The following is a 22,416-nucleotide window of genomic DNA, read 5'->3' on the forward strand; positions in this document are numbered from 1 at the left end:
AGGCTGGCATCTGTGATACTGCATCCCTGTAGACAAACCAAATTCCCAAGGCATTATTTTTATGTAGGCTGCAGAAGGGATGTTAACGCATAATTCAGTAAGAGCAGTTCTACAAGTAATAAAACCTCTTAGTCTGAGCATAGCATGCTCTGGGCGGGGTCAGCATCAATGGATGAGATAGACAAAGTCATCTTGGGACAGGTCTCTATATTCCTTCTTTACCAGGCCTTTGTAGGGATTGGGCAGCAGAGAGTTTTTTCCCAGGCTGTCTATATCCTGCTCTAGCCCTGAGGGTAAATATTCTCTATTGCCTATTAAATCGTTGAAAACCAATGAGGCTTAGGGTGGGGTAGTCCTCTTACAAAATGGTGAACTGCCCAACCCACATTGACTTGCAGGTGAGCAAGTCAATCCAGTCCCCTCCAATACACAGATAATGACATAAGAGGGTTTATGTTTTGTTTTGTTTTTAAACACAGCTCTTGCTTTCTCTTCCGAAGCACAGTTTTTCCATTTTCGTTAGAATCACCGCCTACTTTAAATTCTTCAGAATGTTTTCCAGTGCTTTGGCCAGAACTTCGTCCACCACATTATCTGGAAATTTAGACAACGGTTTGACTCCCTGACAGCCTAACAGAATTCTCTAAATACATTCAGCCATCAACGCTGATATTTCTAATTTTATGGCTAATCTTGGAGGTTAGAATTATTATTTTTTTGATTTATGGCTTTTATTTCAATAACAAATGTTTATGAACAGATGGCACATGGGTTCATTAGAAAGTGGGGCCGTCATTAACCAGTTTGTAGGGTTGACTTTATTTTTCTTAGACATTTTCGCATGTACGTGGGCATATATGAGAATTGAGAAAATGACTCCATATTCCTTTTTATTTATTAATGGCAAAGGCAGCCTGTTTTTCTCATGAGGAAGTCGCTCATGAATTTTCATTCAAAATAGTAAATTAGTGTCCACACTTTAATATGTTTAGAGTGGAAAGGGATTTTTACATGCAACTGTGCATATCCGATTCCACGTCTGGAAAGCTAAATTTTGTTCTTTAATGATATGATGATTGAGCGAGGTGCCACTATTGTAGCTCCCTCCTGTGCTTATGTGCCATGCGGAGTGGAGGAGGACGGGAAGCTGATCTGGTATCAGTATTTTACTTTGGTAAAATTATTAAACTACATTTTTACTAGATTTTGTTACCGGTTCCTCTAGTGTCATTTTTGAAAACCAGAGGCAAACTTTCTTGAGCAAATACTGTGAACAGTGACTACTTAGTGAATATTTGAGGAAAGAATCAATATGCTAAAGAAGCTAGGAAAATTGGATCATTTAATAGAAGTCCCAGTATAGACAAGCTGGTATTTCAGGAACCAATCTTGTGTTTTGGGATGTGTTGGTATGAAATGAACCTTTAAGCATACAAAAGATGGATTCTTAAGTGCTCCAAAATATGTATTACCTGGCCGTAGGTTGAAAAACAGTAAAAACTGCAGGACTTTTTAGTATAATCTTTTCTTTAACAAATAATTGCTCTATTTTGATGAGTTCTTCATTTGGTTTTCTGTTTTAATGAAAATTCCTTAGTGGGCCAAGCTGAAACCTCATATATTCACACACACCTCCCATTGATTTCACGCGGGTGAAACTTTATCTTTTAAGCAAAGTTTAAGTTGAAATGTTCAGTTAATGATGCTCACATTAAATACCAAAGGCTGAATGCATTTATGTATTCAAACACTTAGCTAGTCAAACATAACTCCCATTGGGGTTTAGATGAAGGATTATTTCCTAAACTATACCAGCCTCACAAATAATATATTGCTATCCAATATGCAGAAAAACGATACTAAATATGCTTGTTAGTATTTTACTTGGGTGGAGAAAGGAAATAGAATTTGCTTAACCTTAAAAAGGCAGAGAAAATGGTAGACAAGATGTTGGGAAAAACTATTGGCAATTACCTGTAGTAGTTGACCCAAGCTTAGAAATAAACACAAGAAAAATCACACATTTATTTTTCCATAGTCTTGTCCTTGTCTCTATTAGATTCTCAGACTACAGAATAAATACATTATAATTTTATATTTGTCTAACAAAACTGTCTTTGAGTTAGAAGACTTTTTCTCCTCATAACATGATTAAGCTTTTAAACCTTCTAAAATGGGAATATTATACCTACAAGAGAATGTCCAATTCTTTTATTGGGGACCCTTGAGGTACATGGCATTTAAATGAAAATTATCCAAAAGAATACCATTTTTGTGATGTGTTTGCTTTGTAACACTTTCATAGAGTAAATATGAGTTTGCTTTATACAATTTCTTAGAGAACATAACATATTCATAGAGTATTGAAAGTATATTTTGAGACCTTCTAACATGCAGGAGATTATATATTTGAGTGAATGAGTTGACATAAACCCAAGCACAATTACAAAGAAAATTTTATGAGGAAAATCCTTCCAAAAGAGTAGTTCCCATTGTCCTATCCCTGATAAAATTCTGAACTACATGCCAAAAGTTCAATCTCCTCTTTCTTCCATCTTGAAAGAGAAACTAGAATCACCAGGAATTCAAGAAAAGAGCTTGGTTTGAAATTCAGCTGATCGAATCGGCATATTCTTTAAAGGGGTATAGAACTGTTAACTAGTTTCATGCTCCCCTTGACAAAGTCACTCATCTATCATCTTTTTTTTGCTGTTCTTTATAGCAGCTGTCATTTTTCCTGGAAGACATTGTGTTTTATAAAATCACTTGAAAAACACTTAGCACACCTTTGCAGGTAATATAAAACATAAGAAAGTAAAAAATGCTTGTGTAAGCATTTTCCTGATATAATCAGCCCATGGAATTATAGTCATTTCAGAAGGTTTCAAAAGAACCAACCAAGAAATTCCAGTAATTAATTGCTGATTTGCTACAAAGTTATATATTTGATTTCACTAAATTTAGGAAACTGTCTGGTCTTTTTTAAGCTGTGAATGAACACATGGCCAAGAATCTGAAATCAGACACAAATGCTGTAAAAAAATGTTTGTGTCTTCAGTGTTTGAACCTCATGAGAATTTGTTGTTTGGAAAACGCCGGTGCTGATTCTACACTAGTGAAACAACATCATGGAACCAAAGCGCTTCCTGTATTTCACAAACTCAAGCCTAAATATTCTCAGCTGGGATGGAAATAGATTCGACTGGAGAAAGAATGAGTACAGGACCTGTGTTGGGTTTATTCACCATTTGCAGGTCTGCAGGGTAGACTTTCCGAGAAGGAGCCTGAGGTGCATTTAAAGAGAAGAAATGGCTTTTGTTCTGTAAGAAGAGGACTAGGAGGGAGCAGCTAAATGGATATAAAGGCATAGGAAAGAGCCACTGGAAATGTGTCCATTGTTCTGAACATCTGATCATCCCGTGTCTATTTTTCATTCGTTTAAAATCGATTTCTAAATCTCCTTTAATTTTTCACTAGAGAAAGGGGGAGGAGGTAAAAGAAATAGGAAGGCACCTCAGATGAACTGAGAATCTACTGCCTCTAAGCATTCTAAGGAAGCAAATGTGCCATTTTCTTATACCGAAGGCAAAATCCCACCTTCAGAACGAGGGAGGAAGCCTGCCGTGCACTCATTGCTTTGGAACTGGCCTTTGGCGAGGAGATGCTACTATCTCTGTGTCTGCCTGTTCTGGAGTCATCCTAGCCCTACTAAAGTTTTTGGGTTTATTATTGATACTCAGTCATCATCACTCACCAGGTACTATGGTGAGCACCAGGGATAGAAAAATAAATTCATCCCTTGCCCTTTAATGGTTTAGCTATAATCAAAGTTTCTTTTATCATAAACATATGGGGGAAAAAAAACAGGCTTTTTATTTTCTCTTACTGATTGATAATTTTTATGAGACACATACTTTCCTGGTAAAGCAAGAAAAAAACTTGCTTTAAGTTCAGGCTCTTAAACACAGTGCTTATTATAGTCTCCCCTAATAAATTAACATTCTCTTTAAGGAATTGCTCTTGGGATGAATGCTGTTTTTTAGATTTCCTATTCTCCCTTCTTTTGGACAAGAATATTGTCCAAAATATCATATAGGGGGCTTACATGACCTTGTGATTCTGGGATGCAGTAAGGTCCCCTGTCTTAATGTGGTCCATGAGTGCAGACTGGCTGGGTTCATTGAAATGAGTCTTGTCCTGGACATTATGAGGTTGCCTCCCACAAAGGACTATGACTGTGTTATTTCTTGGCTTGGTCAGGAGGTATTTCCTGATTTTAAAGGCTCATCTCAGCCCTCACTGGTCCTACTAACTCTCTGAGGTCTGGCTTCAGAGCACACCCCTTCCCCTGCTCCCCTTGGAGGTCATTGGGCAGTGGTTCTGCCAAGTACACCAGCTGAACTTCCAGAAACCTTGGGGGAGGGGCTTGAGAGAACAGGGTGGCAAAGGGAGTCCTGGCCACAGATCTCTGACTGCAGCATCCCCTCTGCAGGTTATTGTGAGGACACTGAATATGGTGATCTCTTTCCAGACTTCCTAGTGGGAAGTAGAGCTGACATCCTTGCACTTTTGGGTTTCCCTTCAACCTGTCTCAAAGGTCTTTTCTGTAGGTCCTAGTCCAGGCAGTGGAGGACACACATCTGAGCCCATGTTCTTCTCGCCTTTATTTCCTTCTTATACCCCACGTTTACTAAGATGGAAGGGCTGAGCTTTTTCCTTCCTTTCCCCTTTCCTTTTACTATCCCACTGAATCATACTCTCCCAAGTTAGAGAGTGGCATTCCACCTTTCCCTTGTTTTTATGGTTAAAATATGGGAGGGTACAAGGAGAGAGAAGCGATGACCATAATTGAGGAGGTATTTCTAAATCATTGTACCTGTCATATGAACAAATGCTTATTAGTCATTCTTTACTAATCACAAAGTTGAAGAAGAAAGCCTGATGGTTTATTTCTCTCTGTCACTGTTTTTTTTTTGGTTTGTTTGTTTGTTTTTTAGTATTTTGAAATGTATAATTGGTTTTACATGTGTGCTGCAAGTCCTTGCCATTCAACGTGAGGTCCATGACCAACGGCATTGGCAGTTGCTGACATTTGTTAGAAATGTAGAATCTCAGGCCCCACCCTAGAACTACTGGTTCAGGACCATCTGAATGAGATCTTCAGCTATGCCCTATGCACATTAAAATTTGAGAAGCACTGCCCTAGGCCACCATAGCCTTACTGAAGGTGTTGGCTTCATCCGCTGTAACCATCATCGGCATTCAGTAAACATTTATTAATGTTAGCCAATGACGATCCTTCCCTTGGGTGCTTATGGTCCTAATCAAGGATCTTTATAATTATGGTAAAGTAATTAAAATAAAATAGGCATTTCTAAGTCTAGTCTTCCATCACCAGACACACCTTAATTTTTTTTGACAGATCTATTAAGTTGTAAGTTATGAAAAGTGGATGTTCATTTTCTTAGAAAGCAATCATTTAATATACAGTATAGAGACATCAATAAGGTGGTAATAAGACACTCACTTGATAAATGCAGATTCATTCCGAGGCTGCTGCTTCACTGGTATGGATAGGTTTTTAAAAAATTAATTAATTATTATTTTACATTTTTCAATTACAGGTGACATACTATAGCATATTAGTTTCAGGTATACAATCCACTGGTTAGGCATTATATTACTTACTAAGTGATCTTCCTGATAAATTTTGTACCCATCTGACACCATACATAGTTATTACAGTGTTATTGACTACATTCCTTATGCTGTACTTTACATCCCTGTGACTACTCTGTAACTACCAATTTATGCTTCTTAATCTCTTCTCCTTTTTTAATCATCCTTCAAACCCCCATCCCATTTGGCAACCATCAGTCTGTTCTCTGTATCTGTGAGTCTGTTTCTGTTCTGTTTGTTCATTTATTTAGTTTTTTAGATTCGGTTGAAGATAGATATGTATATTTATTGTCATTTTATTATTTATATTTTCTTATCTTTTGTTTCTTCTTCTTCTTCAAAAAGACCCTCAACATTTCATGAAATACTAGTTTGGTGATGATGAACTCTGTTAGCTTTTTCTTATCTGGGAAGCTCTTTATATGTCCTTCAACTCTAAATGATAGCTTTGCTGGGTAGAGTAATTTGGGTTGTGGCTCCTTGCTTTTCATCACTTTGAATATTTTTTGCCAATTCCTCTGGCCTTCAAAGCTTCTGTTGCGGAATCAGCTGACGGTCTTATGGGAGCTCCCTTGTAGGTAACTAACTGCTTTTGTTTTGCTGCTTTTAAGATTCTCTCTTTGTCTTGAACCTTTTGCATTTTAATTATGATGTGTCTTGGTGTGGGCCTCTTTGGGTTCATCTTGTTTGGCACTCATCAGTTCAGCTTCCTGGACTTGTATATCTATTTCCTTCACCAGGTTAGGGAAGTTTTCTGTCATTTTTTCACATAGGTTTTCAACTTCTTGCTCTTTCTTCTTCTTCAGGCATACCCTTGATGAGAATGTTGGTATGCTTGAAGGCTTTTTATATTTTTCTCATTTTTTTTATTTTTGCTGTTCTGATTGGGTGTTTTCTGCTTCCTTATCTTCCAAATCTGTGATTTGATTCTTTGCTTCATCTACTCCTCTGTTGAATCCTTGTAATATATTTTTCATTTCAGTTAGTGTATTCTTCATTTCTGACTGGTTCCTTTTTATGGTTTCTAGTTTCATTTTAATGTTTCCTATCTCTTTGTTAAAGTTCTTACTAAGTTCATCTACTCTTCCCCTAAATTCACTGAGCATTCTTATAGCCAGTGTGTTGAACTCTGCGTCTAGTTGATTGCTTGTCTCCATTTTGTTTAGTTCCTTTTCTAAATTTTGTTCTGTTCTTTCAGTTGGGACCTGTTTCTTTGTGTCCTTATATTGGCAGCCTCCCTGTGTTTGTTCCTATGTATTGGATAGAGCTGTTATATCGCCCAGGCTTGGTAAAGTAAACTTATGTAGTAGGTGTCCTGTAGGGTCCAGTGACACAGCCTTTCTGAAATGGGCACTCTGGGAGCAACCCCTGTGTGGGCTGTGTACTCTACTGTTGTAGTTGAGCCTTGATTGCTGTTGGCACTTCAATGGGAGGCATTTACTTCCACGCCAATTGGTTGCAAGGACTGGCTTCAACCATGGTGGAGGATCAGCTGTGCAGGCGCCGACCCCACAGAATAGGACTTACTTCAGTGGGGCTCTTATGCTTGCTGAGTCTGTCCTTTGAGTGTGTCATTTGTGGAGGTGGTTGGATGGTGCCTTGATGGTGTCTGAAGCTGTCCACTGGGTGTACTGGCCCTGGATCCTCCAAAGAGGTGCAGGCCAAGGTCAGCCAGCACCTGCATTCTGCCTGGGGCCACCCAGCATAAGCTACAAAGTGATCTGCAGATAGTTGCTACTTATGCTGGGCTTGGAGGTGCCTAGAAGAGGCCAACATGCAAACCAAGGCCAGGGGCCACTAGTGCCAGGCCCGAGGCCACATAAAGAAAGGTTTAGGGCACATGGTGGCCAGGGGCTGCTTGTTTGAGAGATTTTAGGAAAGTCTAAAGCATGAGCCAAGACAGGCCATTAATATGGAAAAACCACTTGAAACAACTTGGGTCAGCCCATAAGTTGGTTTGGGTGGGCCCACAAGTTATGTGGGGTAGGGTCTCAGGGAATCACCAGCACGAGGCAAACTGTGATAACCCGGTTGATGGAGACTCAGATATGGTGCCTCCTGCTGGCTCTGTTGGGGGAGGTCTCTGAAAAGGAACGATGGTCTCTGCCAGCACTTGCCCTGATGCCTAACAATTCAGTTCCTCCCATATTTCCCTGGTGCCTTTTAAGCTGCTGTCCCAGTGCTGGAGCTCAGAGGGAGAGAGTCTGAGGAAGTCCATGCACAGGCCCTTTAAGAGGAACTGCCTGGGACTCCACAGCCCTATGTCTCACCCAGCCACAATCGCTGCTGGTTTTTACAGCCAGAAATTATGGGGACTTCTCTTCCTGGCACTGAAACCCTGGGCTGGTGTGGGGTTGGGACCCCTCATTTCTCAGGGGTCCCCTCCACAGCTGAGATATCCCTCCCAATTTTTATCCACTACATGTGGGTGTGGGAACAGTCTATTCCACATCTCCTCCCCTCCTACCAGTCTCAGCGTGGCTTCTTTGTTATATTCTTAGTTGTAGGACTTCTGTTCAGCTAGATTTTAGGTGGTTCTGAATGATGACTTTCCTGTAGTTTAGTTGTAATTTTGATGTGGTTGTGGGAGGATATGAGTACCGCACTTACCTACACGCTTCTTGACCAGAAGGCCAGGTAGGGTTTTATTCAGTTAGAGTTTGACAGGATTCTAGGATTTCTTTTAGGGGGATGAGTTTTGTGGGGAAGGAGAAAGTCATAGTTTTTCATCTGTACTTTCATTTTCTGATCACAGTGTTTTAGAAGAATCTGGGCTTTACTTATTCACCGGGCTTTCAATAGAGAATCACATTAATCCTTTTAAGCTCCTTATTCTAATGATTTATTTTGTTGAAAACCATAGTGATCCTCCTTTGAATTTTAATGATTGCTGCCTATTCAAAGATTCATTGTTTTGACTTCCTGTCCTTACCTTTGTTTCCTACATGTCTGTGGGGAACACCTGTCTAATACTGGATCTGCCCCTGGTTCTCACTGGCTTACCAGAGTCACTCAAGCCTATCTCTGAGTGTTAAGCTGAAATGCTGCCTACTCATCCATGACAGTAAATGTAGGATATATGTTTGCAGAGATAGGCAGGTAGACAGCAGAGGGACAGATAAATGATTGAGCCTCTTCCCAGTGAAAATTTTATTTCGGATATAATAGTCAATTATGATTATTGTAGAGAAAATAGTTAAATTAGTATTCCTAATCATTAGTCTATTGGGATGTAGTATCTATGGGAAATCTAGTAGATGACAAAGAGGTTTGAATTCTGAGGGTACTGTTCTAACCCCAAATTCTGAACCACGTAACCTTCCTACAGCAGTGACCCACCACTTCTGAGCCTGTTAAATGTGACAGTGTTCTTTTTCAAGGATGTGGTAGTAGTTCTCTTGTTCAAGTGCTACAAGTCTTCAGAAAGGGTTAGCAAATGGAAATTGCCATGATAATATGTCTCAGGTACGAGCACCGAAATTACATGTTATGATTTCGAAATCTAAGAAGTGGCTATGTCACAAGCTTGAGTTCCTCTTTTGCCCACTGTGTTACCACACAGAGAATTTTTTTCCTGCTCTTTTTATAGGGATCGCCTAGGAACATCATGGGTTTTCAAGAATATATTATTCTAATATGAGATTTTTAACAACTACACTGCATTTATGCATAATACATTTTGTGTCTTATCTTCAGGCTTCTGGATTTTGATTCAGAGTATCAGGAGCTCTGGGATTGGCTGATTGACATGGAGTCCCTCGTGATGGACAGCCACGACCTGATGATGTCAGAGGAGCAGCAGCAGCATCTTTACAAGGTTAGAGCTACCCTTCTTGCTTTTACCTTGCTGTGGAAGATCTGATTAGCCTGACAAGTCTCTCTCTCTCACAGGATATCTTTGCGTTCATTGTATGTATCATGGTGTCTATTAGAATTCTCTTCCCTGTCCCCAAACTCATTTCCATCCCTTGTGTGCTGACAGGCTGTACCGACATCATAATTGCAAGAAAGTTCCCTTTATCACATTCTATTTGGTGTAATTCTATAGAAGGACAAAGATTTATCTTCAAGATGAATAGCAATAAATGAAACTGCATTAATACATAGACTGAAACAAAATGAAGGGTAAACGGACTGGTAGCATTTAGCAAAATGTGTTTTGATTGGAGTACTCAGGTAGCTTCTATCCACCCCTCAGATCTTCCCAGAGAAAAAACAAACACACGTGCCTTCGGTTTGGCTTGCAGCTTGCAGGGTACAGGGCTTGTCCAATTTAATGTTTATTAGTGATACACAGAGCAGACGTTGTCATACTAAGTCGATACATTTGCGTGTGATTTAAGAAAACTGGCTTGGAACTCACATATTGATTGCAGGCAATCCATCTAATAACTATCTGTATTGTTTTCCATGTCTACTAATTCACCCTTAGCCCAGTGTGTTTCACCAATTCCACTTCAATCGTCTTAGAAGTTCTTACAAAACAGCCCTGTGATTTTGACGGAAAAAATGGTTGCAAGATTCACAGTGTCTGAAAAAGCTACTGGGGAGGGTAGAGGGACTTTCCACTGAAATATCAGACTGTAGTAAATCTTCCTCATTTAGGCAATTTTTATTGGAGTAATTCTGACAGTTGTCATCCTTGAATTGCTTTGAGCATATGGCATATTTCAAAGAGCAGATTGTGAATCATAAAAAATAAAATTAATAACTAACCACAGAATCAGCAACAGTATAATGACAAGAAACAACTACCCTCTAGCTTTTTAAAATTTCTTATAGAATAAGAAGTACATTCAAGGTCAAACAAAAGTTGTCTTCTTTCTTCTTCAATCTTTATCATTTCAAGTTACCTTAATTTAATATTTTAACTTTTTCCCTCCTCTAAAGAGAAATATTTATTTGTATTTTTTTCAGGGTCTGGTCCACTTTAACTAGCGTACCCTGGGAATCATTTTGGTTAAGAGAAGAAGTAAGCTCCCAAGGGACTCAGCAAATTGTGGTATTTTACTCTCTAAAGAATTTGGGGAAGCCCTGGCAGATTTGGCTCAGTGGTTAGAGCGTCAGCCCGCGGACCAGAGAGTCCTGGGTTCGGTTCCCACTAAGGGCATGTACCTCGGTTGCAGTTTGTCCCCAGCCCCGGTTGGGGTCATGTGGGTGACAACCAGTCAATGTGTCTCTCTCACACCGATGTTTCTCTCTCTCTCTTCCCCCCTCTCTCCCTCCTGCTGTATCTGAAGATAAATACAAAAAATGTCCTCGAGTGAGGATAAAAATAAATAAGAAAGAAAGAATTTGGGGAAAAGGGTCGGGGGGAACTTCTGTAATACTTCCAACAATAAAGATTTTTAAAAATCATGACAACAACAATAAAAACATATAAATGTCTAATGTGTGCCAGTATTCTAATATCAGAACACGACCTCTTCTGTTGAAGCCTCGGCCTGCTGCTCATTGGTGTACGAACATAAGACCCACCATAAAGCTCATTCCAGGATCACAGTCTAGAGAATAAAAAAAGGAATTCTGTCTAACGTGAATCGAGTTTGTTGACTATTAGCTGTTTCCTGTATGGGTGGCTGTCCATATTAACAACAGACTAGGAATATATCTTCTGGCATAACACATGGTTAGAGAAACAATCTCAACCTGATGTGAACAGAGCTAGGTGATTTTACATTTTATGTCAGGGTCAAGAATTACATATGAAAAATGCCTATAAATCTATATTAATTTGTGATACAAAATATTTGTTTGATTCCTAAGGCTTAAGATTAAAAATTGAGCCACACTGGAAAAAAGAATACAAAAATTACCTAATCGTAAGCTGTTATCTCAGATTTTATTACACGCATGCTGCCAAAAAACTTTTTTCTTCCTGATGCATTTTGTATTTTGCACATAAACCGCTATTTTTTCAGAAACAGTGCTATTCTTTGTCAAAATCACATCCATATAATTTACATCACAATTAATAGGAAACCACTGAACAAAAAATACAGTCTTCTTTTTCTTGTGGTTTCCTTGTAAGGGCTCTCTGCCTGAGAAGTCTCATTCTGACATATCGAAGGCCATTTTAACGCCCCCTCAATACTTCTGGGTTGTAGTATTTTTCCGAACGTTTTTCTTCTGGGTTTCTTGATTTGTGACTCATGTCTTGTCATCTTTTTTTTTTTTTGCTTTTAGGTGTTCAAAGTATCTGTTTATCAGATTAGCACTCACTTTGCATTTGGCTTATAAGCAATATTAAAAGACTGAGTTAGAAACCAAGGGTAGGTGCTACAGGTTTGTCGAGTTTCTCTGTATATTATTCCAGAGGTTTGGAAACTTCCAAATCAATCCTGAGGAGATAGACTGAGGAGTAATTTAGAACTTGGGGTGGCTTCTGAATTAGAAAAGCTGATGAAGGAGAATTAATTTCAGGTAGTTGCCAAGAATTCCCATTTCCGTGTCCCATTCCTCTGTTGTAAGCTGCTTCTTCAGGATTTCACTGAACCGATGCCATGGGGGCGGGAGGCTGGAGCCTGTTGATCACGGAGACTCCTGAAAGAGCCCAGCTTTCCCTTGGTCCCCAGGCCTTCCCAGCCCTCAGTACCACTGGGACCACCTTAATCAGTTTTAATCTTCACACTTTTTGGCTCTGAAAGCTGCCAGTGCCTTAGTAACCTTTCTCATCAAGAGCACCACTGACATGTGGGATAAAACACATTTTTGTTAGTTTGTGGGACTATCCCTTTTGCTACTGGACCTTTGCTATTTATTTTCCCCAACATTGTGTCAACTCAACAGGACACCCAACCCATTTTACAGCATTTTCAGTCCCTCTCAACCTGTCTACCTCATCTTCATTTCTTGAAACACTGATGTAACAGCAGGGACAATGCCTTGCACTTGTCTTCTCTGTGTTGTTGAGGAAAGCACCTGGTACATTGTGCATTCATTGCACAGTCCTAGGCTGATCCTCCAGGTCCACATTTGGAAATGTTGGGTTAGAGAAAATATAGTGAGACGCTGCTCGGTGACAGTAAAGATTTTTAGGCGCTACCTCCTTGACTTTAGATACTAACTTCCTGACTTTACCTGTTTGTTTCATATTCTGGTCTCTGCTAGAAAATCATCTGACCTTAACTCCTAGATACGGAACTACAGGCAAATACCCCGACTATTCATTCAGCAGAACTCCTGAGTGGGGCGCCTGTTGCAAGGTCTTGGTTACCCCAAACTAGCTGGCTATCCAAGGAACTTATACAGGAAAAGAAATGGATTAAACCAGCAAAGAACACACTCATACAAACTGACATAATTTTGAACCTTAATATTACAGTGGGCTGTAAAGTGTTTTTGTGTGTTTATTTGTTTAAACCGTTTTTTGTTATTTTCAGATTGTTAGAAATTTAAGACCATTTTCTTTCTAACTAATTTAACACTGCAGGGTGCTAAGAGCAACCTAATTCTTATTAAAAATTAACCACTTCTACCCGGCTGGTGTGGCTCAGTGGTTGAGCGTCAACCCAATGCAGCAAGAGGTCACCGGTTCGATTCCCGGTCAGGGCACTTGCCCAGGTTGCGGACCTGATCCCCAGTGAGGGGCATGCAGGAGGCGGACGTCGATGTCTCCTCATCCATGTTTCTACGTCTCTCTCCTTCTTCCCTCCCCTCTCTCTCTAAAAAAAATCAAAACAGAAAAAAAAATTTTTTTTTAATTAACCATTCCCTTAAATATAGTTTCTTCTTTAGAGACAGTGAGCCTTACTCCCAATATCTTTCCTTCCCCCTTCTCTGTCTTGCCCAACCTCCAAATCGGGACCTACCGTACCTATTTTTAATAAATATTGGCAGTATTGTCAGCCTGGGAAATATTTCATTTTTTTCTTCCTCAACCTAAAAATCACCTCAAAAGAGAATTTGTTCCCATTCCCTCACTTTTTTTTTTTCCTTCTTACCTTTTTAAGTAGGACAATTTAATTTGTGAAAAGTAACCACCGTGGTTTTGAAAGTTCAGCTCCTATTTGTACTAGACTTACGAAGCCAGAATTCGCAATCACAGGGATCTGTCACTCTGCTGGTCTTGATGTGCATTAACTATTAATGGAGAAATATTTAAAACCCACTTGCAAAGGAAAAGCTCCATTTTTTTTTTCCTTTCTACAGATCAAAGGTGGCATTTTTCTGGGGCTCAGGGAAGCTCTAGACACCTCCTCCCCCATCCTGTACATTTTATAAACGGAGTGTCCTGGAAGCATCTCTTCAGGCGGTGGCTGCTGCCGCCGCGTCCTCCGCCACAGACACAGCTGACTCACTGCTTCAAGGCGTGCCCGGTCAGGGCCCTCACCTTGCCACCCAGCACCGCCTGTTCTGTCATCTGCAGAGCACAGATGACAGTACCCCTAGCGATCCTGGATGGGTGTGGGGTTCCAGAGTCCAAGGGTTAACTTCAAGGGCCAAATTTTCAAGTTGCAGTCTGGTGATTATTGTGATAGTTGAACAAGGGCTGTTTCCAGATAGTATGAAGCTCACTAAAACACCGTATTTATAAATTTGTTTCTTGAGTGAATGGCTTAGCTGTTCCTCATCAATAAAATATTGGATTATATGATTTTTAAGGGGTTAAAAATAACCCTTCCAGCTTAAAAATAATATGAAATTAGTAGCCACTTTAACTAAGACCTGCATACTTTCAAGGAATTTATACCGAAGATTTTATATTTAATTTTGAGGATTAGTTAGTCATATAGTTCTGCTTTTATGGGAAAAATGCAAATATCCTCTCTCTTTCTCCATTGGTATCAGTATTATATAAATATGTCCTGTGTGCAAAGGGAAAAGAAACACTCATTTTGCATGATACAGTGCTCTGTATAGATTAATTACATATTTACTCTGCTGTGGATTTGAGGTTGTCTATGAGAATTCACAGGAAAGTAATGCAAATATTTTAAAGTATACATATAAATTAAAACTGGGAAAAATATACAAAGATTAGTCTGTTTCTGTGAGGAGTCAATATGTAGGACATACACTGTAAGGTTCTATATGGTTACTAAAGAAGACCCAACATTTTATCCTGGGTTTTCTGGTAGTGGAAACAATGAGGGAAATATGCTCAATTGCGAAATATTCATTTTCCACAAGGAAAAAAGTCACACTTTCTTTGAAGAAATTAAGTTTATTTTGACACTTAGATATGAAAACATTTTCTTTTAGTATTTTTTATATAAGGGGTTAGAGTGGTACAGTAGAGAAATGTCTAACCACGGTAGTTCTTACAAGTAAATTTCTAAACATAATTCTTCTAACAAGCAAACTAATTCTTTTTCTCTGACTGTTGCCAGGTAATGTGTATAGAGCCTTTGAGCACAGTGCTCACCCAAAGGTTGCTCCGCTTGGTGATAGTTTAGCCAGGTGGAATTAATAAAAGAGAATATCAGTATTATATATTGGAAAAGAAGAGGATATTAGTAAAGTGAGAGAGAAATATAAGCATTGAAGAAAAAGGAGAGCAGTTAAAATTAATCAATACAGAGTTAACCAAACAAAAAAGGGTAGAGAAATAAATTAAAATCATGGGTAGATGAATGAATAGATAAGAAAACACTAAAACACAAACACAAACAAATAAAAAGAATATAAACGATGAAAAGAATTGTTTCAGGAAAAAAATGAGAAAGGGGTAAGTTTTAAAGGAGAAAATGGTACTTTGGAGAATTTGAGTGTGTATTTAAAAACAAGCATTACGACTTTAAAAAGAAACTTGTGCAAGGAATAGGGTTAGAAATTCTGGGGAATAAGAAATGTAGTGTAAGAGAAGAAAAATGTGATCCAGTTGACTTGTTATTTTATAACTCTTGATGCCAAAATAATGTTGTCATAGCTATGAGCCAATCATAGAAAACAGATTAATCATGCTATCCCTATATTTTATAAATCCACAAATTTCAACCCTCTATAATAGTTCTTTTTATTTTGTTCTGGCCCAGCTTGATCTAAATAATTTCAGATGTGGCTTGATACCTTTATGACTGAACTTGCGCTCCTAAAAATATAACACTAGGCTTGTTCATAGTCCAAGCCACAGTAGCTAGACTTAAAATAGGAGAAAATCCATTAACTTTTTAAAAAATAATTTCACCTATTGGTATGTAGAGTAGAAGTACACATCAAAAAAAAATTAAATTCTGTTAATTAGGCCTTATGTTGGAAATCTGTACCAAAATCCCCTACCTTGATTATCCAAAATGAAGGAAATTACTAGTTATCAAAGCAGTCAAGGTAAAAACGTACCAGATATATCAGGCACAAGAACCTAATAATAATTTTTTACCTCTTCTCAGTAGATTAATTGTAGAGCCTAATTGTATGTTAGATTAAAACTCCATTAAGATAAGAAGAATATGCTTTAAATCATTATAATATTTCAAATAATATTATCTAGTCATTTTTAAAGCAGAACGGGAAACCCTAGGCTGTCTCCACTGCTGCCTAGAAATGAGTTTGTTGTCCCATTTTTATTCAAGTTCCCAAAGTCCTTAGATTACCCGTCATATTCATTTGAGCTTTGATGAATCCGTGCTTGCTATGAATATTTGAATATATATTTTTTCTTTTAAATATTTAGAGGAAAAAGGAGCTGGGTATGGTTTCTGAACGATATATAAAACATTGTTCGTGCTGGAGCCTATAATTCCGATTTGAGTCACTTTTTTGAAAAAGGCCGTTAAGAGAGGAGTGCGCCGCGTTGGCTCCGGGTGCAGCGGGGCCAGGACGAGGCCCGCCGGCCTGCGTGTCTCCGCGGTCAGCTACTGTCCGGAGGTGCGCTGGCTCTCGGGCTGCCTCTGCCGCATTATCCCCGCTGCTCTCCCTCCCTGGCCGGCCTGCTCTGGCCTGCAGCGGATCAAACAGGCCGTGGGGAAAGTTCCCCTCATTTGCATCACTTCTAGACAGCCCTGTCGTACTCTTTGCTGACAGGAAATCACTGTCTTTGTCACCTTTTCTCAGGGCCCTCCTTTTGGCAGGGATGGGCCATGTGACCACGCTTCCTCACAACAACAGGGCTGGCTCCGGACTCAATGACATGTTTTCCTCGGCACTTCAATAAATGGGGTAGAGGAGTCAGGAGGAAATGACTACATTAATTTTAGAGTGAAAAGACAATTAACACTTGGAGGACTACCGCTGCAACCTATGGAATTATTATTCAAATTGAAGTTGATGTATCCAAAACTTGTGAAAACTCTCTCCCCTAATGCAACTGTTTTAAGCAAATAAATCTTGAATAGTAAGAGCTGGGAGAAGGAAGGAGGCGGGGAGAGGGGCTTTGGATGAGATGGGGAGAGAGGAGGGGGGAGAAGGGGAGTGGGAAATCATAGCAAGCATTAACTGTGTTTGAAAAAGCAACTTAAATAGGCTAAAACTTCCACATTTGGGAAGCTGGGGCATGTAAAACGCTTACTTAGATGATATGAATAGGACACGGGCAAACAAAAGCAGCAGTGTGCTCCTAGAAAACTGTGCTTAAAGGAGTTTCCTTGGCAACAGAAATGCAGTTCCAAAAGTAGACAGAACTTTCCTCAGAAAACATACTATTAATAACAACCTTCCGGAACAACTTGGAACAATTTGACGACTTGGCAATAATGATGCCAAGTGTTCTGCAAATTAATCTAACACATAATAGTTATGTTTCCCTTGCCCGTAATTCTGCCGGACCCTACCTAGAACTCATTGCTTTTCAGTGGCACAAATGTGAAAAATATTTCTAAATGTTGTCATGGAAAAAGAAAACCAAAAGAAATGCTAGTGGCCAACAGGGAACCAGTGATTGTGTTCAGTCTTTTGGAATCTAGGAGAGAACTTACTTGAATGAGATGAGTTTATTCCAATGGAAGCTACTATATTTCATATCTCATTCTATCTACGATGCTCCCTTGGTAAAGGGTTAACAGCCTGAGATTTGCTGAGATGTGAAGCACATCTTGAGGCCATTGGTTATATAAATGTAACACTTCACTAAATACGTGCTGGGTGTTATTTTTAAAAGCATCATCATTTCTTGTCAGCCCAGAGAATAAACTAATCTTGGATCTATTTGACCAATGGGAATCATTTGAATTCTCCTGAAGGCTATACGTTCACCAGCCAAGGAAGAGTGTTCCCCTCCTCTGACCTTTCCTGAATCCTTGGATCTAAAGGTTAAAAGTAATCAATATCTCATTGCGCTGCTTGGTTTCAGGGTAATAAGTAATAACCATCATGTTAAAAACCAAATGATTACAGATAGCACCTAAATGAGTTGACCTGTTTGGGAGCTTTTAATTGCAATCAGGATAATCGTTAGAGTTTGCTAATAAAATTTTGGATTAAATTGCAAACATTTCAGCCTTTAACTTTTGCAAAGTGACTTTTTGCTTAATTAGATGGGAATATGCAGCATTTCCTCCTACGTTGAGCTGAGAGATCTGGCCTTAACCCCGCATATTTGTAAATTTCCTTCTGGTTTTATAAAATAAATTAGAGGAACATTCACATTCCTTGTGAGAACCGGCGTTCGGTTCGCTGCCACCTTTGGCTCCTGAGCTGCTCGATACTGTGTGTGTGTTTCAGGTCAGTGAGTTAATGGAAATGTCCCTCACCTACTTTTTAGCATTTCCTATTTTTAAATTACTTATCTTTAGCGGTTATATTCATAGTGGGGCTAATCTGGTTTGAAGCTAGACCAAAAAAATATGATGTGTGATTAAACTTTACAGACAGCCAGGCTATACACTGGGGTTTATTTGTTGTTGTTTTTCTAAGTGGGAAAGTTTGAAGATAAAAACCAAGCATTATCAATGACAAAGAGGTCTTGATGTAAAAAGGATGCAGTTAGGTTTAATGTCCCATGCAAGTACATCAGGAAGGCATTGGGTATTAAAATGATAACCACAAGGAAGTGCAACTGCATCCAAATATTTTGTCTTTATTAATCATTCTAGTTTTTATAACTTATTAGCATTTCATGCATAGATTTCTAAAGCAGAAAAGTAGGGCTAGAAGGGTACCTAGATACTGTTTTAGTTATTTCAAAAGAAGCCCAGTGCCCTGGCCAATTTGGTTCAGCGGTTGAAGCATCGGCCTGTGGACTGAAGTATCCTGGTTTGGTGTCCGCTAGGAGCATGTACCAAAAAAAAAGAAGAAGAAGAAGAAGAAGTCCCGGTACCTGTTTAGAATAGGCCGGTGAGCCTGGGGCGAGCTCAACCATAGTGCTTTCACTAATAAACTCATTAACCTCCTACCTTCTCGTCCTCACACCACTGCCATGTCTAACTTTATGTTTTGTTTTGTTTTGAATCTTCACCTGAAGATATTTTTTTCATTTATCTTCAGACAGAGTGGGAGATTAAGAAGGGAGGAGAGGCGGGAAGAGAGAGAGAGAGAAACATTGATATGAGAGAGACACGTCAATTAGTTGCCTCCAGCATCACCCCAACCAGTCCGGGGACCAAACTGCAACCCAGGTACGTGCCCTTGACCGGAATCAAACCTGAGACTCTTTGGTCCCTGGGCTGACGCTCTAACCACTGAACAAAACCAGCCAGAGCGCTATGTCTAACTTTCAAGGGAGGTAGATTTGTTGTTGTCCAAGGGACATCATTTTTGGAGTATTGGGAATTCCTCCGTTCAACTGTCTTTATTGCTAAATGGCCATATTGCCTTAAACCCCATCCTTAGGATTTATTTCTTTGGGGTAAAAAAAGATGCAGATATTTGATAGGGGGGTTAGGAGAATGATACTGAAGTAAATGTCAATTTTAACATGTAATTTAAATGGGAGGACAACGGGAAGGGAAAATGAAGTGAATAGAGGGAAGAAATCCAGATAAGAAACCAAGAACAGATGTTACCCACTTTATCATTGTATAAAAAGAGAAGTGTGTGAGTGTGTGCAAGTGTGTGTGTGCAAGTGTGTGTGTGGTATGAGATAAGAGTAGGATAGAGGGAGGAAAAAAACTAACATTGGCCAGATCTTACTGTTGGACTCTGTCAGCGTCCTGTGCACATTATCCTATTTAATATTCACCACGACCATAGGTTACTTTCCCCGTCTCAACGGACTCTGAGCCTGAAACACAGAGAAGATAAGTGACTAGCCGGAAAGATAGAACTAACTTCTTAGTCAGGTTAGGCTAGGGATAGCCATCCCCAAATCTCAAAGGTGTAAAGGTACAAATATTTATTTATCGTACACACATGTCCATCACAGGTTGGCTATGGGCTTTGCTTGGCATGTTCTTTCTCCAGGACTCAGACTAATGGACCAGCCACCCTCTTCAATATCCTTTCAGCGTGGCAAAAAGGAAAGAGACTTCTGGGGGTTTCCCTCTGGCCGTTACACCTTCTACCTAACAGATAAACATGTCATTTCCTCTCAAAATCACTGGCCAGGCCAGGCCGGGGTGGCTCAGTGGCTGCGTGTCCACCCATGTACTATGAGGTCTCCAGTTGGATTCCTGATCAGGACACGTGCCCAGGTTGTGGGCCAGATCCCCAGTAGGGGGTGGGCAGGAGGCAGCCAATTGAGCTGCACAGTGACTACCACAAGAAATGAGTGAATAAATCAGGATTTGAACCCGTTTCTAGCACCCAGACTTTCACATGCTGCTCATACCCTCTTTTCTAAAAGAGGCGAAATCCTTGCAAGAATGCTCTTTCCTCCCTCTGCATGAGCTTCTGCTGCGAAGGTAGAAAAGAGAAGGTCCTGCGTGTTTAGATGGCACATGTGCACAGGAAACAGGCTGAACCTGGGCTAGCGGTGCAGCTGATCACCCGGCTGTTCTGTGACAGCCCAGACTCTCTCCCGCACCCCAGCACCCGGGGAAGGTTGCCATCTTGAGCCTCAGGAATCTCCTCTATTCTGGCAGATTCAGGAAAGCTCAGAGTGAAAGTATTTGTGTTCTGGGGGAATACGCACTGGAAGCAGCATTGCCCTTGGGGATTCAACCTCACGGCTCTGGTATTGCCAAAGGGAGTTTACTAAGGAAGGGCCCCCGTGGAGGGGTGCTCTTGAGGAATATCATTTGCAGAAAGAACACTTTGTGGTCCTCTCAAGGAAGCAAGGACTGTTCTCAGAAATAAGGACATCCCCAAGCACATTGTGAATAATGTGGGCATTTGTGAAGCTTATGTATTCTTCAGTGAGGCACCTGTGCTCCACTGTGTCCCTAATGAGGCACACTGGGCTGAGCTGAGAGGAAGGTAATGGTCTTCCTGCTGAACCTTGATTTATTTACATGAGACAAAACACACACACACTTTCTTTTTTTTTATCTTCACCCGAGGACATTTTTTTTTCTTCATTTATCTTCAGATAGAGTGGGAGGGAGAGAGGGAGAAAGAGAGAGAGAGAAACATTGATATGAGAGAGACACTTCAACTGGTTGCCCCACACACAACCCCAACTGGGGCCGGGGACAAACTGCAGCCGAGGTACGTGCCCTTAGCAGGAACCTAACCCAGGACTCTCTGGTCCATGGGCCGACGCTCTAACCACTGAGATAACTGGCCAGGGCCACATTTTCCATTTTTTAAAGCTAGAGAAGAGTCAAGCAGATTAATACCCTTATTGCTTTTGTGGCTGATTGTAATTTTTCTTTCAAACTTTCTCAGACCAGAGAGCAGCAGCCTTTCTCCAGAAGGATATCTATACACCCCTGAAGCTCATCTGCATTTACTACTTCAGCTGTTTTCCTAAGTAGTTGATTCATGTGCTCATAGACATTTGCATAAAGAAAACTTGTGATTTGTGATACTCACCTTGCCATCTCATTTTATCATGAAAACTAGGAAGTCTGTGGGACAGGTACACATATAAACATAGTTATGCACACAAATTTGTGTGTTTACACATACATGCACATGTCTACAAAATACTGACCTGTTTAATTTTTTTTTTTTTAATCTATCATCAGGATTGAATTTGAATGAAAGATTCCTTGGACCAGATACACTTGTAGTTCCAAGACATTTAAATCATACATATACAAATAACTATATAAACTTCCTTCTACCTGCCAAGTTTCAGTCTGTAGCTCACTTGTAAGTTATAAATCTCGGCATATTGGATGTTGTTGCCTTCCTTACAATAGCATCATCCCTTTTGATACTCACAGGTGCTTCCCTGAGAGGGTCTCCCTCAAGAGTAATTCAGCCAGGAGTTCTTTCTTACTAACGCCATGTATGTTTTTAATAATGATGATAGATTTGAACTATGTGGACCAAATTTGAGAATGAATGGTTATAGTTTTTGTTATAGGAGATCCTAGCACAGTACCTGCCACAAAATAGAAACTCAGTACATGTTGAGAAACATTTTTCCCATAAGGCTTATTCAGTAATCTATTAATTAAATTCTATTCATCTGAACGGTGCTATCAATTCATAACTTCTTCAAGAAGACAATCCTATTTTCATGCTGTAGTTACTGAGTCTAAAACTTTGTAGCCTCCTCTTATAGTGTATATAATAACAAAACAAAAATTTCTCTCTTTGAAAAACCGAAGTGTGTTAGGGCAGTTCCTAATACTCAGAGCACTTAGACTTGGCCAGCTTGATGTTGACAGAGAGAATGATGGCGGGAGAGGAAGGGGTGGGGAGGGGGGACAGTGGTGTCCAGGTCTGAAACAAATGGTACAAAAATGGACAACTAATCGCCAAACTCCTACAACTAGTCTCAAACTGTAGTGTGCACTGATTGTTCGTGAC

The 22,416-nt window shown here is 39.9% G+C and overlaps 1 protein-coding gene across 1 annotated transcript in view; it reads left to right on the forward strand.

The window, feature by feature from the left end:
* The window catches only part of AKAP6 (A-kinase anchoring protein 6), a 291,396-nt gene that overhangs the window by 165,645 nt on the left and 103,335 nt on the right, over positions 1 to 22,416 (forward strand). Inside the window, exon 9 of the mRNA XM_036243801.1 lies at positions 9,376 to 9,496. Within this exon, the coding sequence (XP_036099694.1) occupies positions 9,376 to 9,496 (121 nt within the window). The remainder of the gene's footprint in view (positions 1 to 9,375; positions 9,497 to 22,416) is intronic.

The sequence above is a fragment of the Molossus molossus genome, unplaced genomic scaffold, assembly GCF_014108415.1.
Source record: "Molossus molossus isolate mMolMol1 unplaced genomic scaffold, mMolMol1.p scaffold_m16_p_1, whole genome shotgun sequence".
Taxonomy (NCBI): domain Eukaryota; kingdom Metazoa; phylum Chordata; class Mammalia; order Chiroptera; family Molossidae; genus Molossus; species Molossus molossus.